This window comes from Callionymus lyra, chromosome 3, assembly GCF_982586985.1.
Source record: "Callionymus lyra chromosome 3, fCalLyr1.hap1.1, whole genome shotgun sequence".
In the NCBI taxonomy this organism is placed as follows: Eukaryota; Metazoa; Chordata; class Actinopteri; order Syngnathiformes; family Callionymidae; genus Callionymus; species Callionymus lyra.
In genome coordinates this window covers 36,968,503-36,989,194 of record NC_141820.1, presented here as the reverse complement: position 1 = coordinate 36,989,194, position 20,692 = coordinate 36,968,503, and the positions used below count along the sequence as shown (strand labels likewise).

At 40.7% G+C, this 20,692-nt stretch overlaps 1 protein-coding gene across 2 annotated transcripts in view; it reads right to left on the bottom strand.

The window, feature by feature from the left end:
* cald1a (caldesmon 1a) overlaps nucleotides 1-20,294 on the bottom strand; it is a 34,188-nt gene extending 13,894 nt beyond the window's left edge. The window contains exons 1-2 of one of the 2 annotated variants that reach the window (XM_087787775.1): nucleotides 20,168-20,294; nucleotides 1,488-1,573 (exon numbers count right to left, since the gene is read on the bottom strand). In XM_087787775.1, coding sequence (XP_087643901.1) covers nucleotides 1,488-1,564 — 77 coding nt within the window. In that variant the 5' untranslated portion in view covers nucleotides 1,565-1,573; nucleotides 20,168-20,294. Of the gene's footprint in view, nucleotides 1-1,487; nucleotides 1,574-3,161; nucleotides 3,230-20,167 lie in introns of those variants that run through there. The other variant, XM_087787776.1, reaches the window with a different exon arrangement.
* Between the last annotated feature and the right edge of the window lie 398 nt (nucleotides 20,295-20,692).

Below are 20,692 nucleotides of genomic sequence, written 5' to 3'. Positions count from 1 at the left end.
GTCTGACGCACCCTGGAGAATCCCTGTGACTTGCATTGAAAGACAGAAATTTATAATAAAGTAACTAATGATATTAATGAATCCCACACATCTGAGTTACTTGACTTGACAAGGAAGATGACTTGTTCAGAATCAATAGGTTAATGAAACATATTGGGTTAAGCACGTAAATGAGCAAAGTTATCATTCCCTCATACCTCAACTGGTCTTTCACCCCCTTCTCCCTTTGGTTACTACAACTAGAAGAATATCAACCAAGTAATAAATGTACTAGTCATCACACCCACACATTATATTTTCACACAACACACTAATAAAGGTATCCCCAAAATAACAAAAAACTACCTTCTAAATCTAAATCTACTATCTTTCAAGACACAAGACATGTACTTTCATGTTACAATTTAAACAATATTGTGATTGCAAATATTTTTTTAATCTCCTCATTCTTGCATTTTCCTCTAATACAATAAATAATTAACTTATCAATGAAATGTATTTCTTAATTGTATTATTTATTATTATAATAAATCTTAAAGGCAAATTAAGCAGAAATTAAAAAAAATGAAGGTTTATTTAGTTACTTGACTTACACTTGTAAATAGACATATTATATTCACTGCAAATACTTTATAAAGTGTGGTGTAAACATTTATATTATTAGTCAATACTAAATCACATAAACTTGCAGAGTAAAGAAAAGTGAAAACACTGTCAATCTGTCTTTTTCTTTAAGCTCATTTCTGCCCAGTTGCTCTTGTTACTCTGTCTTATCTCAAAAATATATATTTAAAAAAAATGTAATTGTAATTAGAGGATTATAATTTATCGGTTTGAATGGTTTGATTGTGTAAACTTTGGAGTGTACACACACACAAACACACACACAAACGCGCGCGCACACTAGCGTCTCAATTCAAATTTAAGAACCGATGTCATGTAGAATGGAGTCTGGTTCTTTCATTGATCTGAGCTGCCATCGCCATATTAAATGAGGTTTTCATGTGTTATCATAACTCTGTGTGTTATTCGGTTGCGACGCTGATACAATGTTGTTCCATGTTGTTGTGACACTGGTAGCATTTTAACCACTAAGTTGTCATTTACTGTTGGTCTTTAGCTTCTGTAGATGTCAGTGATCAACTGGTTAAAGCGGAGTGTTAAATTAAATCGCAACCTTTGCGATATGACATTTTTAAAAAAAAGATTTTTTAGCAGATGCAGACTGACTTTCTGATTGTCATTCTGCAAAATTGCAGGTTGTTTAGTTTTTCTTCTGCAATCTTGAAAATCAATCTGTAAATTGCAAAATCACCATCTAAGTCCTTTGACTTAACTTACTAGACAGATTTGTGAAAGTCTGCCTGACAGGAAACGACTGTGAATACAACGGCAGCAACTTGTTGTTTTAGGAATATATAGGTACAGCTATGTGAGGAGAGGTTGAAGGTTCAATGACAAAGAGTTGCTGCTTTTGACATACTCACCGTTCCGCCTCCAGACGCATCTCTTCTCTCTTCTGCCTCCTGAGCTCGCGGCGTCTCTCAAAGTCCATTTCCTCCATCCTGAGTGTCTAAAGAGAGACAGAGCAACCGTGAGTGACTAAAGATCTACAATCGTTTAATTCATCCAGCATTCATTCAACCAGTGAGCATTAGCATCAGCTCTATGTGTTGCTAAAACGATAAGACCAAGATCAGGACCTCCAGGAGGTCTAACAATAGCTGAGTTCCCCGGTGTGATCTTCCCAGGAACCTTCAGGGGATTCTCGTGTCCAGGTCAGACATTGTATCCAGGAAGTTGATTTTTCTTGAACTAGTCTGGTGGACCAAAAATTCCTTCAATCTTCATCTCTGGTACCTAGCATGGGGACTTTGGTAGGCTCTTCATACTACTATATATGCAATAAAGCAATGGTCCCTGGAAATGCATTTTCAAGCACAGCCTAGACCAGTGGTCCCCAACCTTTTCCAACTCATGGCCCACTTTTAAGTCTCAAAAACCTTTGCGGCCCACCACATGATGTCACATGTATAATACTCGAAGGAAAAACAATATAATGAAAAGAATATTTGAAAATGTTTATGATCCTTTTAAACTTAACAAGTTTTAATATTTAAAACATTATTATGTATATTTTTATTTTTACATAATAACATCCACACTCCCACAATAAGATACCATTTTGGAAAAAGATTTTGTGGCTCACATGTAATACCTTCACTGCCCACCAGTTGGGAATCCCTGGCCTAGACCTTGACAGTACCTAAGACAGTCCCTGATATCCTAGCACCAGCTGAAAATTGCATGTTGATACTTCCAATGCAAAATTCCCACACACTGGGTTTGTGAAATAAAACAATATCCTCAGTTTCGGCTAACTTCGGGACACCTAGTGGCCCCCATTTGAATTGCCAAGTTCCCTCACGTAAAATCATGGGGTATATATACAAAACCTCAGTCCTTAACAGTGTCTTGCCTCTTGTTGGATATGGCATCCCAACCAGCTGTAAAGTACAGGGATTTACTTGCTTAAACCAAAAAGATGGTGGCACCTCGAGGTGAGTAAGTGAGTCACGAAGTTCCAGCTGCTCTGGCTAACATACCAGGCTCAATCCAAGCAGCAAAGGGAAATACAAGGGACCACACTTCCCAGATATAGTTGCTAATAATCTTCCAATAACCAGCACACTTGTGTATGCTTATAGCACTCTTGATGGGGCACCTCCCCAGAACTGGGACCTGAGTTGAATACAAATGAGTGTAGCCCACAAGGCTGGAAAGATCCAGGTCCTACATTGAGATGGAATAGATAACTCTGTCAGCAGGGTGGTCTCGAGGAGTGTCATAGGTCTAGAAATCCTCCAGGAGGGTCTTGGCAGGAGGACAAAATATAAAATGGGATTGTTTGTGGAGAAATGTGTGGTAAAGAAAGTTGCACTAGAACCTGAAGTTGGCTAACTGAACTGATGACTCATCAACTTCAACCAAAAAGAAAGAGATGACATTGAAATAACAAGGAGAGAAACAAGCCACCGAGGAGACGACAAGGAACGTCCAAAAGTGAAGTAACTAACAGAACCAAGACCACCCAGTTGCTGCTGAGCTAAACACACGGACAACAATAGCGTCTGGTTATAGAAAGTTGAGAAGAGACCTACCTTCAGCCTTTTCACACCATACTCCTGCACACAAAGCTCTGCTCTCCCACACTCCAGCCTCAGCCGAAGAAAAAGCCTTCCCCTCCCTGATGTTGTCCCTCCTCCCTCTCTCCGTCCCTCCTCCTTTCTTCTCTCTATATCTGCAACTTTTCCTGCTTTTTGCAGAGAAATGTGAGCGTCTGGCTATTCTGGGACACTTCCTGTGTGTCCGCGCTCCCTGCTCCAGAGAAGGCCTCGCAGGTTTGAGTGCCACAAGAATGTAGGAGCGACTTCACAAACACACAAGACAAGAAGACAAGCGTTTCTTCTCACCTCCCCCTCCCAGGAAAACTCTCTCTTTCACCCCCAACTTCGTCTTCACTTTGTTTCAAGATTAAAGCTGGATGTGTATGAGGGGGAAATGTTGTCTGGGACAGGAAGCGGGTGCAAGAACAGGGCTGTAAAGACCAGAAGATTATATATTTAAATATTTAAGAACCTTTATTGTTTATTTTTTTGCATTTTTTTCTTTTCTTCGTTTAGTTATTTCTTAGGTTGATTATTTGGATGTTTGCTTCCTTTTCTCAACCTATTCTTTGTTAAGCTATTTTTCAAGATTGATAACTTAGCAACATTTCTATTAGTTGGTTTAATACTTTCTTCCTCTTTACCTCTAACACTACTGGCACTATTGTACTGCACGAACTGACTGAGAATTCACCTGAATCTTACAAGCTCTAAATATAGCCGACCAAAATAATGGCATGTTGTGTGTCCTTGTCTCAACACTCTGGAGGAGAGACACCACAGGACGTCTGGACCAGATGTGTCTCACGGCAGAGACCACACACACTACTGTACAACTCCGGCGAATTTATGGATGCGACAAAGTTCCGTGAGGTCCAGCAAAGCCACTTTCTCTCTGCTCCTTCTTCCATCTGCCGCCGCCAGCGTAATGACACGTTTACTGCCACATCTTGGGCTCATGACCACTGGACCTGGACCAAACACTTATGAAGTCCTTTAAAGTCAAAGAATGACAAGATAATGGAGAATATATTGTACAAAGTCTTAAAAAGCTAAAATCAAGTAAACATCAACAAAAAAATCTGTTGTTAATTTCAGAGGCTTGAAAAGCGATATAGATGAAGGAACTGATTTAGGGTCTGCTCCATGAGTGAACCAACCAGCTGTGAGATTGCAGGATAACTGAACAATGGCAACTTGTTAGAGGGAGGCAGTCGTGGCCGAATTGAACCCACAACCTTGTCTGTCACATCATTCTGAACTTTACAATACGCATCCAGAAACTGTTGCCGTTGGCAACGTGGTAAATAATCTATACAGCATCAGTTCTCACAATCGCAGTGTTGTTAGGACGTGCTAGCGGCTAAATAATGATCCTCTATATGAACTTTATGTGACTGCATACCTCGTGACTCAGAATTCTATGGTTGCTCTTATCAATGTAGCAAATATATAGCACTTGGGAGAAAGCCATCATTATATTTGAAAACAGACTCCTACTATATGACTAAATAGTCAGCTATACTGAGTGATGTAACATCTTTCATAATGGCAGTGAATCTCCTACTTTATCGGAGCTGTAGATGCCCATGATGGTGGGGAGGCTGCATCCGCTAACTTAAGTTGTGACCAGGTAAGAGGTGTTGGTGTTTAGGTCCTTGGTGATATTGATGGATTCAGACGACCTCCGCATGTGCTTCTTCGATGTGCAGGGCAAGGGGACAACATCTGCTTTTCCTGATTTCCACAATCGTCTCCTTTGTTTCTTTGAATTGGTTCAGAGTTTATTTTCTCTGCCCCAGAGCTCCATGTGTGCCTCCTCCTGTCTGTAGTCGGAGTCATAGTTATTTCGGATGCATCCCACCACTGCTTTAGACAATAAAACAACTAGAATTCCTTGCAAAACAACCATATGTCATCAGGGTGAACAGGAGGAACCCAGTTGCAGAGGAAGGCATTCAAGCCATGCGTGTGGAGTTAATGCACCAGGATGTATGGAATGATGGTGTTGGAAGTAGTTGTAGGTCCAATAGAGCAGTTGGATGTAGGAGTCTTTTCAGTTGAGTTGCATGGTCACTAAAGAGCTCAGTGGATCAATTCTATCACCATGAAGACAAGTTATGGTCCGTAGTTGTGTTGTGGGCCATGATGATCCTTTAAAGGCACTTGATGACGATCGGTGTGAGGGCCACAGGAAGACAGTCATTTAGCCCAGTCACTTTTGATTGGGATGAAAATCACAAGCTGCAATTTTCCCATTACATCATTGATCCATTTTGTATTGATCTTTACTGTAACTGCTGCAACTACCAGTAGATTACAACTACTAGCCAGTCTCTTGGCTCAGCTCTTTTGCAGTCAAGAATGATTTTCTGTTTGTAGATTATCGCAGCAGACACACGGGGCAACTGAACTCAAGGTGATCAATGATCTTGGTGAAGATGATTCTTTCTGAGAAAGAAACTCTACTGCAGGGAAGAGTAAAATAGAGAAGTAAATAAGAGCTGCTGCCTTCAGGGATGTAGGATAAAAGAGATTTAGAGCTCCAGCAGCACTACAGTGCCGGTGTACTTGTGCTTTTATGATTATTTGATAGCGGTGCGAGAGAGGAGACGCTAGCAGGTGTTTGGACTCTCGGGACAGTTTGTGTTGAGTTAATGTTTCCAGTGAATATCTCTCTTGATACCACCAGGATTTCTTAATCTTTGTTTTCTCTCACTCAGCTAAGGCTTTTAGCACAAATGCGCTTTCTAAAGCACAAAAAGTGTCATTAAACATCTTCAACAGTTGTGACAGCTAGAGTTATGTTGAGTCCTGTCGTCCAGCTTCATTGTTGGTTTTGGGTCACAAACAACCGGAATATGTTGGAGTCGAGCACTTGAGTCTGCAAATATGTCCAAAACAATGCATTTGCTGTCACTCTCATTACATTCCATAAATATCCATATTATCATTTCAGTCATTTTAAAAGGTAAAGTAAGATAAGTGTTCCAGGAAAATCCAGGAAAATGATTGCATGGTTGCATTTTTCTTTCTTTCAGTTTATTTATAGAAGGTTTAACATGTTATATGTACTGATGTGCTGCTGAAGCTTCATGAAACAGTGTAATGATGTTAGGACGTCAGTAGGTGGCACAATCAGTGTAAAAATGATGTGATGTTTCATTAGAACAGTTGTTCAAAACAAAGGAAAATAGTGCAGAGACCGCCATCTAGTGGACTATAATGACACTGTTTCATCAAAACTATAATTAAAAAGTTATACCTTAAAGGTTTAATGGGTAAAAATGTAATGAACTTTTTCACTGTGAATCGTAGAGTGACAAAAAAGTCACGTTTAGTCGATAGTTAATCATAGCCAAGTGTACGTCTGGCAGCCATGTTGGAATGTCCAACAAGGAAAACATTTCACACTATGCACACAAGAACAAACTCCATGGTCCTGGCAGTCAGAAGAGCTTTTCTGAACCTTAATTGTTGAAGACAGGCCGGCGCCCCCTGTTGCTCGTCATATTAAAGACACCGAGAACACCTGCACCATCACGTTCTCTGGCTAGGTCACAGTTTAAACACTGAAATAACATTCGCAAACATTCCAAGTCCATCAGCAGGGACCAGCAGCAAGTGGGAGAACTCTGTCACTGACAGGACCTTTTAGTGCTCCAGACTGGGAAGGAAACGAAAGGAAGAACCTGACTCTCACATAACTTGACTGTGAGGTTTGCAAAAGATGCCGAGCTCATGGAGGGAGAAGTCCACAAGAACAGTCGGCATCAAAAGGCCACTGCGCGCTGGGCTGCTCCACATGACCAAATATGGAAGGAAAAATGCAGCTTTTCCCGTAACCAAAGCGGGAAGAAGGAAAAGAAAGAGAGGAGGGGTGAAGGGAGTGTGTGCGGGGAGATAAAGCTCTTGCCATATTTAATCTCCAGCTGAGTCAGCATTTCCAGATAAGACTTTCATTTTCAATGTTTTCTTCCCAAAAGAGAAAAAATATGTATCACTTCTAAACCCCATTGAGGTCACAACCCCAGACTGAGATATGCACACATGTTGAATTAAATGCTCAGTTAAGTATCAACTATAAAAACAGAAATATTAATAATTTCATAATCAAATATTAATCAATTAATACAATTACACATTTGTTTTGCATTTAAGTTCATTCATAAAAACAAAACAAAAAAACAACCCTTATAAACATGTCTTATACATTTCGAACACAAGTTACAGTGTTTTGTTCGATTATCTACAGCTTTAATATTTTATTTTTCCTCATAACAAAAGTTGTGTGATATTGATCAAATTTTTCCTTTTTTTGTGTGTTCTTATATTCAATAATATTCTAATGAATTAAGTTATTATATACTTCAGTCAGGTTGTTTTAATCATTTTTAATGGGTTTTTCCTTTTGGTAAAGATGTCACAGTGAGAAGGTAAATAACATTTTTGCCATCCATTTCCTTTTTTTTGTAAAGTGAAATGTTTTTTTTTCTTCCTGCGTTCTCTCTTTTTTATAGTACATTTTCTTTAAAATTAACTAATTCAACTGAACATTTTTGTAGAATAAAAATGTAACTTGATTAAAAAAGTTCTTATCAAACAGCCTTCAAAATATGATATTATTATTAACATTTTAAAAAGGATTTACGAGAATGCGGTCGTCTTTAAGCGTCTCACGACTATGCAGAATAATTGAAAAAGTGAACTGCTTTTTTGTTGGTCTTTGTTTTGTTGTTTTTTCAAACTGCTCATATTCTTTGACGTGATGCTTTTATAGACGCTTAATTAGGCTCATTATGTTGAAGCTTGTGGAGTGACGTCTACTCTTAAAACATCCACACACATCTACTCTGTAGACTCTTCAGTGAGCTGTGCAGCCACAGCTTAATGTCTGTGCAGGCATAGATCTAAAATGACTGAAGTTTAAATTTTGGGTGAACTATCACTTTAACAAATGAAGGACGTCCAAGGACATTACTGAACCTGGAAAAGGCTGAATGCATATGTCAAAAACACTGTGGTTAAGACATGGCGGGTTCCTGCTGTAATTCATGATGCACTTGAGTCACAGTAGAGTAATGTAAAGAGAATAAAGGAGAGATTTACTGCAGCCTGAACGTCTCTCCGTCATACCTTACATGGACCAACAGAAGAGCCATGATGCAACATGCACACATGACTTCAGGAAACGTGGCGACGCTGTTTATTTAAATCTCATAAATCATTCTTCTGGGCTCAGAGAACGGAGGCTGGAATGCTTTCTTCTTCCTTGTGCATGTTCAAGGGTATTACATGACAAGGTATTCTTCAAAATAAAGGGGCTGCATTCCAGCAGAGAGAGAGGAGCAGATTAAGGGGGGCTGTGGGTCAGGTGGAGAGATGACTCCACACTGAGGCTCCATAACTCAGGCGGGATACAAAGACCAACCATCCGAGGATAGAGCCCGGCCACACTGCTGCTATGGACAGTAAAAACTCGTTAGATTCTACTTCCTGTCTTTAGCATCCTTCATCAGTCAGAGGTTATTGTAACAACTGAGTTAATCAAACACGATGAATTATCATTTTATCATTATCATAGTTCAGATAATATAAAGATGCCAGTGTTTAAGATAGGTAATGGATGTCGGCAAATATAGCACAATTAACATGATGATGAGGGTACATGTTTTGCTAACAAAAAAACAAGCACCATTCCTAATATTTCCAGTTCAACGATTGATTAAGAAAGTTTCTTGTGATGAAGGTTGACATCCCTGCCATCGTCTTAGTGTTGATCTTAAGGTCTTCGTCGAAACAGCATAGATCCCAACAGTCAACAAAACTTTGCGCTTGAAATGTTCTGAGGGAAATGAATAATATTAGAACATATCAGACTCAAGTGTTCACAAGCATCAATAGAATCACATTCTCTAAGTGACGCTGTGTCCAAAACACACATTCCACTCTCAGAGGAATCCACCTCGTGCGGTTGCTGTTATGAGCGAGGCAGGAAGCCAGCACTGGTCCGGGACAGGTATGCTGCCTCAACTTCTCCAAGGTCATGATTGATAGAGAGAAAGCGAACATAGCTTCATTAGAATTGTTTCAAACAGACGTACAAGATGTTGGCATGTGTGTAAGGTGATTCCGAAAAGGCCGATGAATGGAACACTCAGTTCTCATTTTAGATTTTAGCTCCACTTACTAGTGAGTCAAACTCATGGACAGTCCATACATCAAATCGTGTCAGTGGAACTAGAACAACAGGGGGCCTTAGTCATGGAGTCATTGAGTTATAGGGGATCCAGTACAGCAGCTGCCTTTCATTTTTATTTATACACTTTCCTGAACAAAGTTGATTTGATATTCCTTTTTAATTTTTTCATGTTTGATTTGCTGCCTTTAAATTGATAGAATTTAATTAAGGTTATACTATATACTTCTATTATTCTTTCGTACCTTTTAATTTTGTAAGTAGATGTACTTGTATATCTATTGATTTTCTTAAAGAAATGACAGGGAAAATACTCCTCCATCAAAATTACCTTTATATCTGCACTACTAATAGGTACCACTTGTGCATGTGTCTATAAGTAAATTGTAAATTAAATGCAACAATATTTACAAAATTAACACAATTATTCTTTGTTTCAGGTATAAATTATTCTCATTTGTATTTTAAATGCATGTATATAATTGTCAGGTCATTTGACTTTTAGCCATAACGTAGCAGAACAACCAAATAATTTAAAAATCTTCAACTGATGATATCATGATGAGATCACACATGCATTAGCCCCCCGCCGTGACTTGCACGTGACCAACAACTGTAGATTTTAGTCCTACACGCTTCCATTTCTGCCATTCAAAAAAAAATCCTGGTAACTCTTTAGCTCCTGAAGACTTGACAGAGCTTCATCTTCCAGGCTCTTCAGACTCGTAACCGTTATATTAAGTTCTAATGCAACGGCTAATTTATAAGCGAGATGTTGACGGGTAAATTAGGCATGAAATTATCTGCGCAGTGAATATGTGTGCGACGTTTAAGCCTCCTAATTCCTAAATTTATGAGAATAACATGAATCTCAGACAGCCGTGAAATTGTAAATAATTACCCTTCGTATTCACACTGATGTTCTCTTCTCTGACGACTGGAACTGGTTCTCGGGCAGGAGGGGAGTGAAACCTGCAGCCTTGGCCGGCTCAGGGGTTCACCTCCATGAGCTCGGCTGGTGTTTATGTTGCGAGCTTGACTGACTGGTATTTGATTTGGCCCCTCTGAGGCTGGTGTTCCATTACTGCTCATTAAGTCTCGCCTCGACTAATGGGTTCTTATTTTCTGAGGTGGTCTCCCAGGTGGCTGTCGCGGGAGCGGGCGGCAGCGACTCGGGTATGAATAAAATGTGCCGGGACGCAAGCCAAGCTCTGGCGTATGCGGACGATAACTGTTTGATAACAAGAAGTCATTGTTCTTAGGCAGAGGGTCTCGAGAAGAGACCCAAGAAACTATCACGGGGTCATATTATGAGCTCTGGACCAGATACAGTCCATGACAAAAAGTTGCAAGTGTCATGATCCGGTCATCATTAAAGAATGAACAGTCATATGCTCTTCAAGTGTCCTATTCGCTGCCATGCTGTCATGGCTGACCAGGAGAGATGGAGCCATTAGTGAAAACGTAAGATAATTAATCCTCACTACAACGAATGTCGTGCTGAATTTGTGTGGCGGTCTTTGTTGTGTGGATAGAAACACTGGCCGTTACATGTGCGTCTCAGATGTGCTGTAAAACTCCTCTTATACCAGTACTTTTGAGATTGTACTCCTGAAAAGGTTGAAAGTGCCTTTTGGCGTAAATAAGCATCACATAAAGTTATCTCGACAAAACTGACAAGTTATGAATCAGCGCGAGCGTTAATAAAAAAACTTTCTACCCCCACCTCGCCCACCGCTAAGCCACTCTACTACAGTTAGAACCTTCTAGTGGCAACACTAGGGCCCTCAATAAAAACCTGACGGAGTGTTTCTTCCAATCTCTGCTGGCAGACCCCTGATGAGGTAAAGAGTCAGTCCATGCTAGCCCGGTCCCGCCGGACCTGGCTCTGATTAAAATGGTTTTGTGAGGCCATATTTTCATTCTTTTCCCGCCGGCAAACCAGTTTCGTGGAGAGAGACTGACAAATGAGCTAATGCTAAGTGAGGAGAGTCCACGGGAGCGGCTCGGATCCTTAAGAGGGTTCGATCGGTTTGCAGTGTAAATGGTTTGTAGTTCCACTGAGAAAGTGTTCCTATTTATTGAACGAAAAGAACAAACATTGGTTCTTATTCTTCTCAAGTATTTATTGATTCATCTGAGGAATCTTTGTTTAACAAGAGCCAGAAACAAGCTTGTAGACGTCTTGAAAACAGTTTCCGGAAACATACTATAGGTTTTCTATTTGCTCAAAATCAATCAAAGGAAAGTCACTGGATCTCAAACAACTGATGAAAAAGAAATTGATCATAAAAGAGAACCAGGAAAATGGTAAAGGGGTTGCCCAACAACAATAACAACAAACATAGAAATGTCTAGAAGAAAAAAAAGGGCAAAAGAGTCACAGTGGACTGAATAGAGAGGTTTTGCCAGGACAACTTCATGGTGTTCTGGGTCGTTGAACAGATGACCACACTAGGGTCCAGGACACATCCTTACAAGATGCTCAAATCACCTCAAATGTCTGCTCTAGGAGAAGCAGTAGTTATAGTCTGAGTCTCTTCTGGATGAACTTCTCGCTCACTCTCTAAAGGATGCCATACACTGCAGAGAAATGAACTACCTAAAGCTCTCCATCACAGGTGAGAGTAGGTATGTATTTCCATAAATGCAGGGCCTTGGCTTGGCTCTTTCTTCAGATAATAAAGTGTCAAGTTTGAACAGAACCGAGGTAACTTCTCCCTGAGGAGATTCCAATTTGTGGACCAGAGTGGCATCAGAGGTCTTTTGATCCTGAGGCACAGATTCTCCAAGATAGGTCCTTGAACAAGTGAAAGGTAAAAGCTGTCTGACTCAGTGATATCAGAGGGAGACTGGGCAAAGTGACACGAGTCAACTCAGTGGTAAAGAGGTTGCGGTTCAGTGTTAAAACGGTCCTGAAAGTGATGCCATGTTGGCTACCTACTAAATGGTCAGGGGTCGGAACTGCAATGGAACGAATACCCATTCCTAATATGGAACGGACAGAACATGGTCAGGTGGACTGACAAGTGGAAGGCATTTATTTTGTAGAAGTGTCTTGAGCGACCCACCGGGTGAGAAAGGTATAAACACGGGGCAGCAAGTCAGTTTTTAGTGTTGGATTGGTAATGAAAAAGCATCATCAATTTGGGCTATACCAAAAGATAGGAAAGAGTAGAATATCTTGGAATGACACAAAAGGGGGACGGTTTTTAGAGTTGGCACATTCAGAATATATACAAATGTACAATTAAAGGTAAGACTACAGGTGAACAAAGAACAACCAGATGGTCTGAAGTGCCTCCTGTTCATTAGGAGGCCTTTTGCCCCCAAAAAGTTGTTCCTGAGCTCAGTACCATCACATGCTGTTAGGCTGATGAAGCTTCATGAAGGAGTGTCATCATTTTCATAGTAAACTAGATGGTGGTCTCTGCACTATTTTCCATTGTATTTTAACAACTGCTCTAATGAAACATCACATCATTTTCACACTGATGCTGCCATCTACTGACCTACTAACATCATTACACTGTTTCATGAAGCTTCAGCAGCACATCCCTGCCATCACAGTCCTGGATATTTGACTGACAACTCAAATCAAGCTGTCCTGTGATGTGTTCGCAGGGATTCATTTGATTCTATCCGAGCCGGATTGAAAGGTCTGGCGGCGCACGCATGTGCCAGCGGTCTGAGGTCTGCATGGAGTCGGGAGCCGTGCTAATTGCTTAAGAGCAGGTTTATAGAGTGTACTCTTTGTGCCTCCTAATCAGAAACATGCAGAGACATTTGCATAGGAGCCTCGCAGGACCGCTGAGGAATGTTTCACCAGCAATGTGGCAGAGTCAGGATACGAGTGCTGACGGGCTCTCGCTGTCGTTTTCCACTCGTTTCCCTACAATGTTTTGGGGGAGACATCAGCCAGAGTAGCAGCGAGACCCACTTAGCTAAACAAAGCTTCCAAAACACACCTAGAATAGATCAGGAATGAAATATCGAACCCAGATCCAATGAGTTGAGGAAACACTTTAAGTTTTGTGTCACATCTGACCAGCCAAACGTACCCGTTTCTACGTTAGCTAACTAAGATCATTGAAGGCTAGATAGACAGCTATGTCTTTTGGCTCAGCTTTCTTATGACATTTCCTCTTCAGAGAGAGAACTTGAGACGGCATTATATGGAACCTTTTACTCCCGATTACATTGGTCTCAGACTTAGAAGATCTGATCTTCATCTCAGCTTCAAACGGTTCAAGTTAAAGTTTATGTCTTGAGATAGAAAAAGGGGCAAAAGAGAGGAAGTTTCTGTTTAATGATAAAACGACAAATGTTTTTAAACTCTCACATGAGAACCGTGTAGATCTCCATGTAAGGACATGTTGATGTTTTTTCTGTGGATGAGGTCAGACCTCACCTCCATCAGCACCAACAACAAGCCAAAGCTTCCTGGCTGCCATAGAGGCGTAACTGTTCAGGTACACGCACACACACCCACACACACATTCAGCTTCCACGCTGTGTAAACACATTAGCTCAGCGCTGCCTGTGTTTTAGCTCTGGGGCGACATCATCTCTCCAGTTCACCTCCGAATCTAGTAAAAGTGGAGGTGATGGGCTGGATTATTTGGTCTTGTGACGCCATAGAGGAAGACAAGAGGGAGGAGAGGACATAGGAACAGCTGGGAGTTTAGGGAAGGAAGCGAGGGTTTGGTCAAGAGCGGATCAGGAGATGAATTACGTCGTATATCAGCAACTGGACCAAACCAATGACAACAACAACTAAATCACTTAATAAATGATGAACACACGAAACAAATGCTGAATCACTAAATACATAGAGAGAAACAGAAAGTTAAAAAAAATCAATGCAAATGCAAGTTGCATTATACAATTTATTAGTTAGTTAACACAAAAAAGACTCACAAACTTTTAAAAACCAATCACTAAACTTAATAAGTCAAGCAAATAATGCTTATATTAACAAAGAAACAAAAACACAATTACGATGAGTAATTGCAAAAACAATTTTCAACTAATGCTGATGAGTAACAGAGGTACAGAGGAAGGGGGTGAGGCGAGGACAGGAAAGGGGAGACTCCGGGGGAAAGTTGGAGAATGAGGCAGGGTGAAGTGAAAATTAGGAGGAAGGGAGCATTAGATTGATGTTAAAAGGGAGGCGGTGAGATGAAGAGGACAACCTGTGGAGACGGACAGGGACACAGTGAGCTCCTCACACGTCCCACTGAAGGGACACCAGAGGAAACCAGCGTCCAATCAGCTCGCAGAAACATTTCCTGTGCTTGTTTTATCAGATAAGAGGCAAGAAGGGGGTGATGACATCATCACTGCTGAACTCACGCCATCAATCACCCATGAAGTCCAGAACTTTTTACCTTTTACGCCTTAACACAGAGTTAGATCATCACCACATTAACAAAAGTTTCAGCAAATAAGGGCATACAGGCATCTGGCGGCGAGCAGATGGTAAACCAATATGCCAATTACCAGCAGCGGCCTGCCAGGCTGCCAGTTAGGTATCGGGTCGTAGTGATAGTGCTGTAATGTCAGAAAATGACACACAGGAGAGGTTGATCTAACAACCCTCCTCATTAGAGTGTGACTAAAGCCCTCAGGAATTCTCGCACAGCGCTTTTAAGCCCACATGACTCGCTCTGTTTGTAGGATTCGAGTCAAGGGGATAACAGGGGGTGGGGGGGCAGCTGCGGGTCCAAGGACCACGGATGAGGATTTGAGAGACTTGGAGGGAAACGTATGAACTATATGCAACTGAGGAAAGCTTACTCCCATGTGATTTGAGTAGATGACCCAGGCCAAGTTCTGGTACTGTTTTTTAAACATCAAAATTATTTTTTCTTTTTCCCCCTCTGCCATCCTAACTGTTATTCATAATTTACCAGTGACGTCACCAAAACATTCCCTTGACATTTACTCCGTACCCAAGTATCCTAAATCAAACATTTGGTTTATTATGAAGTTGTATATTTGTGGTAATGTTGATGTCTGCAACATGACATATTTTGATTTATTCAACAGATGGAAATAGATGACTCAAGGTTTAGTTGATTTAACACTCAAATCCTCTCGAACAGAAAATAAATGGACCAGACAAATAGTTTGTGGTTAAAAAATGAATGATCTACAGTGTAGATGAAGTGCAGTTACAAAGAGAGTCAATCAGATTTCAAGTTGAAAAAAAAAGTGTTGATTTTCACAAACCTCACATCTTCTGTGAGTTCTACCACTCGTTGAAGAGTTAACATTTTTCCAGGGCCGGGATCTGCTTGTCTGTCCACCACGTTACACAACTGAGTTTGTGGTTCTGGACCCAGTACAGTCAAATTACATGCTATCGAATTCGTAGGCGAGGGAGGTGGATGGCTCGTGGCGCTGCAGGGCTCTAGTCCATGGCCCCGGTCCCGTACGCCACATGTCAGTCATCCCTGGGTGAACCCGGGTGCACTCTGGATGGTGTCGAATGGAAGAGCTCAGGACAAACAAATACATTAACTGGACTGCCAAATGACTTGGAGACAGGAAACAGGCCTGGAAGTGGTCCAGCGCGAGCAAACAAAAAAACAAGAGCAGATACAAACAAGCTGGAACTTCCGTGTCTGAGACGATTACAAACAATCCAATTTAGCAAATATGCATCTAAGGCATACCTTATGCCAACAACTGCCCCAAGCAGAGGTTTGCACAACTCTGGTTTTAGTAAGTTCTAGCATAGCTTCGGACCTTGTCATCAGCAGCGGTTGTTGCTTCAGGGATCATCATTGGCTTATTCCAAAACCTAAGTGTATAGTGCCTTCAACTAGGTCTCAGATGCCTTCAGAGACATTCTGTATATAGGTAGTGGTTAAGAGCTGCAATGTTTGATCATGAAAACTTCATGGACGGTCTATGAACCAGTGGTTCAATTTCTTTGTCCCAAGAATTAAAGATAGTTTTGGGTGGGTGTTTTTTTATTAGTACATGGAGAGGTCCTGGCTATCTGGACTAAAATAAGGGTTCTTGCTGTCAGTTCGAGAGAACCGTTGTCTGAAATTAAATCTATCTTAAACACAAGAGAGCGGCACTCCTGGTTGAATATTTGGACAGTCAGGACTGAGTAAACTGGACTTTTGCTCTATCACCCTTGAAAAAAGACTGTGGATCTCGCTAACTTGGTCCACAGCAGAGTGTTACATACAGAAATGTCAGCTGTATTAAGTATTAGACTTGGTACAAGAAATTCCTAGAGTTCTCTTCCACCACACTTTTGAGTGGTGGTTAAGACTGTCCGTGGTTCTGGTCCATGACAAGAACCAGCACTTAAATTGCGCAAATAAAGTCAAGATAAAGAAGAGGACTACAAGGAAGGCTGCATGAAAGGACATTAAAGCTAGATTAGAAAAATACAATTCCTGCAGCAGAACTCCATGATCAAACCTCCTCTTTCGCCACAACACAGTTGGTGAAAATCAATTTCTTCTCATTTCTACAAACAAATAAAGAGACGGCATAGACAGATTTGAGATTAACAAGAATGGAACACTCCGATTGCCTCGTCGACGAGATTCCTTCTGCCAGTTTTCCATTTCACTGAAAATCACTTTGCCACTTTGGCTGCATGAGTTGTGGTGAGAAACCTCTGAATTGTGGAACTCGATACTTTAAGTTCATCATTAACATTTTACAACTTTAGGGAAAAAAGAAGTTCCATGAGGAGACTGTGATCTTGGAACTCTCATACTTAAAGAAAACTTCGCAAAACTTACTCAACACCACCCGGGTTGCAGTAGGTAAAGGACACTACTTACTTGTTACCCCCAAAACCTAGACTCCTAAGACCCTGAATAAACTCTGATTTGTTGCCCAAAGACATCAGTAAACGTTGCAAGACAGAGAAACAATTAAGTGGCCACATTTTATAGTTTTATCCAGGACTCACTAGAACAGAGAACCAAAGATTAGATTGCAACAGTTGAATAACACTTCACTGAACCTCGGGACTGACTCAATGGACTTCAGTGAGCCGAGTGAATCACTGTGACTCCAAACACTTCCAATTCAAGTTACATTGAAAGGTTTGTTAACTATATTTCTTTCAAACAATAAACAATGCCATGTTTATTCGGTTGATGATAAAAAATCATCTTTGAAGGTCAGCAGTCTATGATCCTTTATTACTGTTAACTTTTGGTATTATCATCAACCTTAGCAAGAAAGGAGTAAAATACCAATCAGAAGAAAAAACACAACAAGAGACTCATCAATCCAACACATTTCAATCGAACAGTGTTGGTCTCATTTGAGTCCAACTCCCTTTTCCTGAGAACTCAACTTGTTAGAAACTTTCGCAAGATTATAGAATCAACTTTTAACAAACACAGATGTTCAAGTGTAACTGCAGACTTCTACTGATCACATGATCCAAGATCGGGCTTCAATCAGAGATGGAAACATTAACCACCGCACTGTGCAGTCCGGGGACAGACTCCGGAAATGCATGGCAATGTTCCCTACATCCTGCCCGCCCAGTCCTGGCTCTCTCCCTGCTCTGCCAAACCCCTGTTATCACTCTGCGCAATTACCTCCAGATTCCTCTGCGCCCGTATCATATCGTGCCAATTATGAAATCCCCCTCTCAGTACATTACAGAGCTCGACATGCCTTTTAGTGCAAAGCCTCTTTTTTGTGTTGGTAGACTGGAATCTGGGCACAAATTCAAAACACAGAGTGCCAGACAAAAACCTCCGACAGGGCAACCTACTTTTATAAAAGTGTATTTGTGCTGCGTGTGATGGCTGAGCTGTGAAGAAGATCACGATAAACAAAAGGAGAGGATTCTACTAACACTCGCATGTAGCCCAGTCTGAGGGAAATGTGTGTATGTGAGTAAGATATACAAAAGTCTTCCATCACAAAGTTTATCAAAGTCAAAATACAAAAATGTATTCTGGAGTTGACAGAACTTTTTTGTTTGTAAGTGACAGGTTATATATATGTCACAATACAGATTAGAATCCAGTAGGATCTGGAATCCTACTAGTAAAGATTGTAATTCCAATCTGTACTAGTAGCATTCCAGATCCAATGCTACTGAACTGGGATCTTAATATTGATATGTAAATCAGATATGTAAACCCGTTAGTTAGTGACTTAGTAAAAGGGAGATATTTTCCCCTCCCAAGCCACTTACAAAGTTGATTTCAAAGTGACAGCATAAAGTATCTTGAACAAGTGATGGCGGTGGATGAGCAACAGCACAAAGGAGATTGTCCCGGTAGAATTTCCATATAGCCTACGACAGATTGGAATTCCAATATTCAGATCCCAGTTCAGTCGTAGGATTCCAATCTGTACTAGTAGGATTCCAGATCCTACTATATACATATTTATAAATATATAAACATAATATAAAGATAATATAATACTACTAATACCAGTGTGTAAGCGCTGACTTAGTCATTGTAGTATTACTCCGCCAGCTCTATAGTAATACTCACCGAGGAATAATACTTAGGTGCCGCACTATATTGAATTTTTAGCATTTCAAACCCTGTATAAGACTATAACAATTAAGTATCAAAACTATTTTCAGGACAATAATTGTTGTATCGTTTACCAAGAAAGCAAATAGTGACTGCCAATAAAGTCTGAAAACTTTATTGACAGCACTCACTCCCATTCCCCACATATCACATGACCAAAGTGCATACACCTCATTGGTCAACAGCAGCTGGCAGGCTGATGAATGTTGAGAAGGAGTGAAAAGATACTTTAAAGTGGCTATTATTTCCTAAACATTTGTGATTTGTTATCCGTGCAAACGTTTACACGTGTAGACGTTGACCCTCCTAATAAATAGATGAAGACAAGCAAGAGAGATGCTGTCTCTCCTTTGAGACAGCGTGAGTGCATTATCCAGGAAGATTCAATTCAGTTAGGAAGGCCAGATATGAATAACATTCCAGAGTAACTTTTCTGCCAGCTTTGTGATTGAAAACTAGTCAAACTTCCACTGTCAAGTTGGCTTTCGAAGACATCCTTCTTGTTATTAGATTCAGAGTGAGTTTTTTGGCAGAAGTTAAAAAAATATCTGCGAGTGATTATGTGTTTTTGCAATTTTCAATCTTATCCAGAGACAAAATGTACGGCAGGTACTGACCACTGCGGAATGGTCGATCACTGGGAGCATATTATATTTTAGCTGAATGAACATGCGTATTTCTTGTTATTTTCCAGTCAAACCACCTAGAGACCTCTGGATCATACGTCACAGCTTCAAAACAAGAAAGCACATTTCTAACAGTAAAGGTTGCTGACGGAATAAAAACGTATAGATGTAGTTTGAGAAGAACTAAACTAACTTAAATCATCTTAAGGCTACAGAAATGGTTACTACATGCTAAAGTGGCTAATAACTCCAACTTATTAAACTGTGTCGAGATGTATTCGGTTTTAATGGTTGCGTTTAGTTTAGAGTAAACAAATCGAACCCAACAGTGATTTCCAGTAGATTTTATTTTAATAAACATCGCCATTGTTTTAATAAAAGGATGCTAGCAGAACTCAGACGACGTGAACGCGCATGCCAGGCACGCGCAGACTTTTCCTCTCTCCAAAAGTTGAAGCGTTAAAAAGGGAAACGTTTTACTGTTTACGTGTTTTATCATCCATTAAGTTAATATGAATTGCTGACATTAGATATTAGACAGAGAGTTCGGATCCGTCCACAGCTCCTGCTCATGCTAACTCCTAACAACGACAGAGAGTTCAGAGATGGTCTCGCGGGTCTTACCTGTGGATCCTGGAGGAATAACAGGTCGTGGGTCGAGGGTGAAGAGCCTGAGAACGTCCGGGTGTGTGAGTCGTCGGTCACTCTGGTTCGGATTCGAGTGGAAGTAGAGGACTTGATCCTGGTTCAAGCTCCTCCCATCATAGTGGTCCACATGGAGACTCGCCAGCCTGACGTCAAACAATAAAGAAGTCTTCTCTTCATTGACAAACAACTAGACATTCTTAAGTTAGAAGACATATCACGTAACTAAGTTTAATTATAGTTATATTAAGGCAAATAAACTTACACGAAAACGCTAAGAACTATGGAGCACATAAGCTCCGAAGTCCGTTAGTTTATGCAGTAAGTGCTCTACAGCGCCCCCCAGAGGAGCCAGGAAGCATAAGTTGGGTGGATGGGGAGATGCAATGAAGTTTTATTCACTTGGTTAAAATCCTCAATATCTGGTATTTCCTTAACTTCCTTTTGCATCTCAAGATCTACAGGTGTTGGTACAGTCAGGCCGTGGAGGTGATTGCAATAATA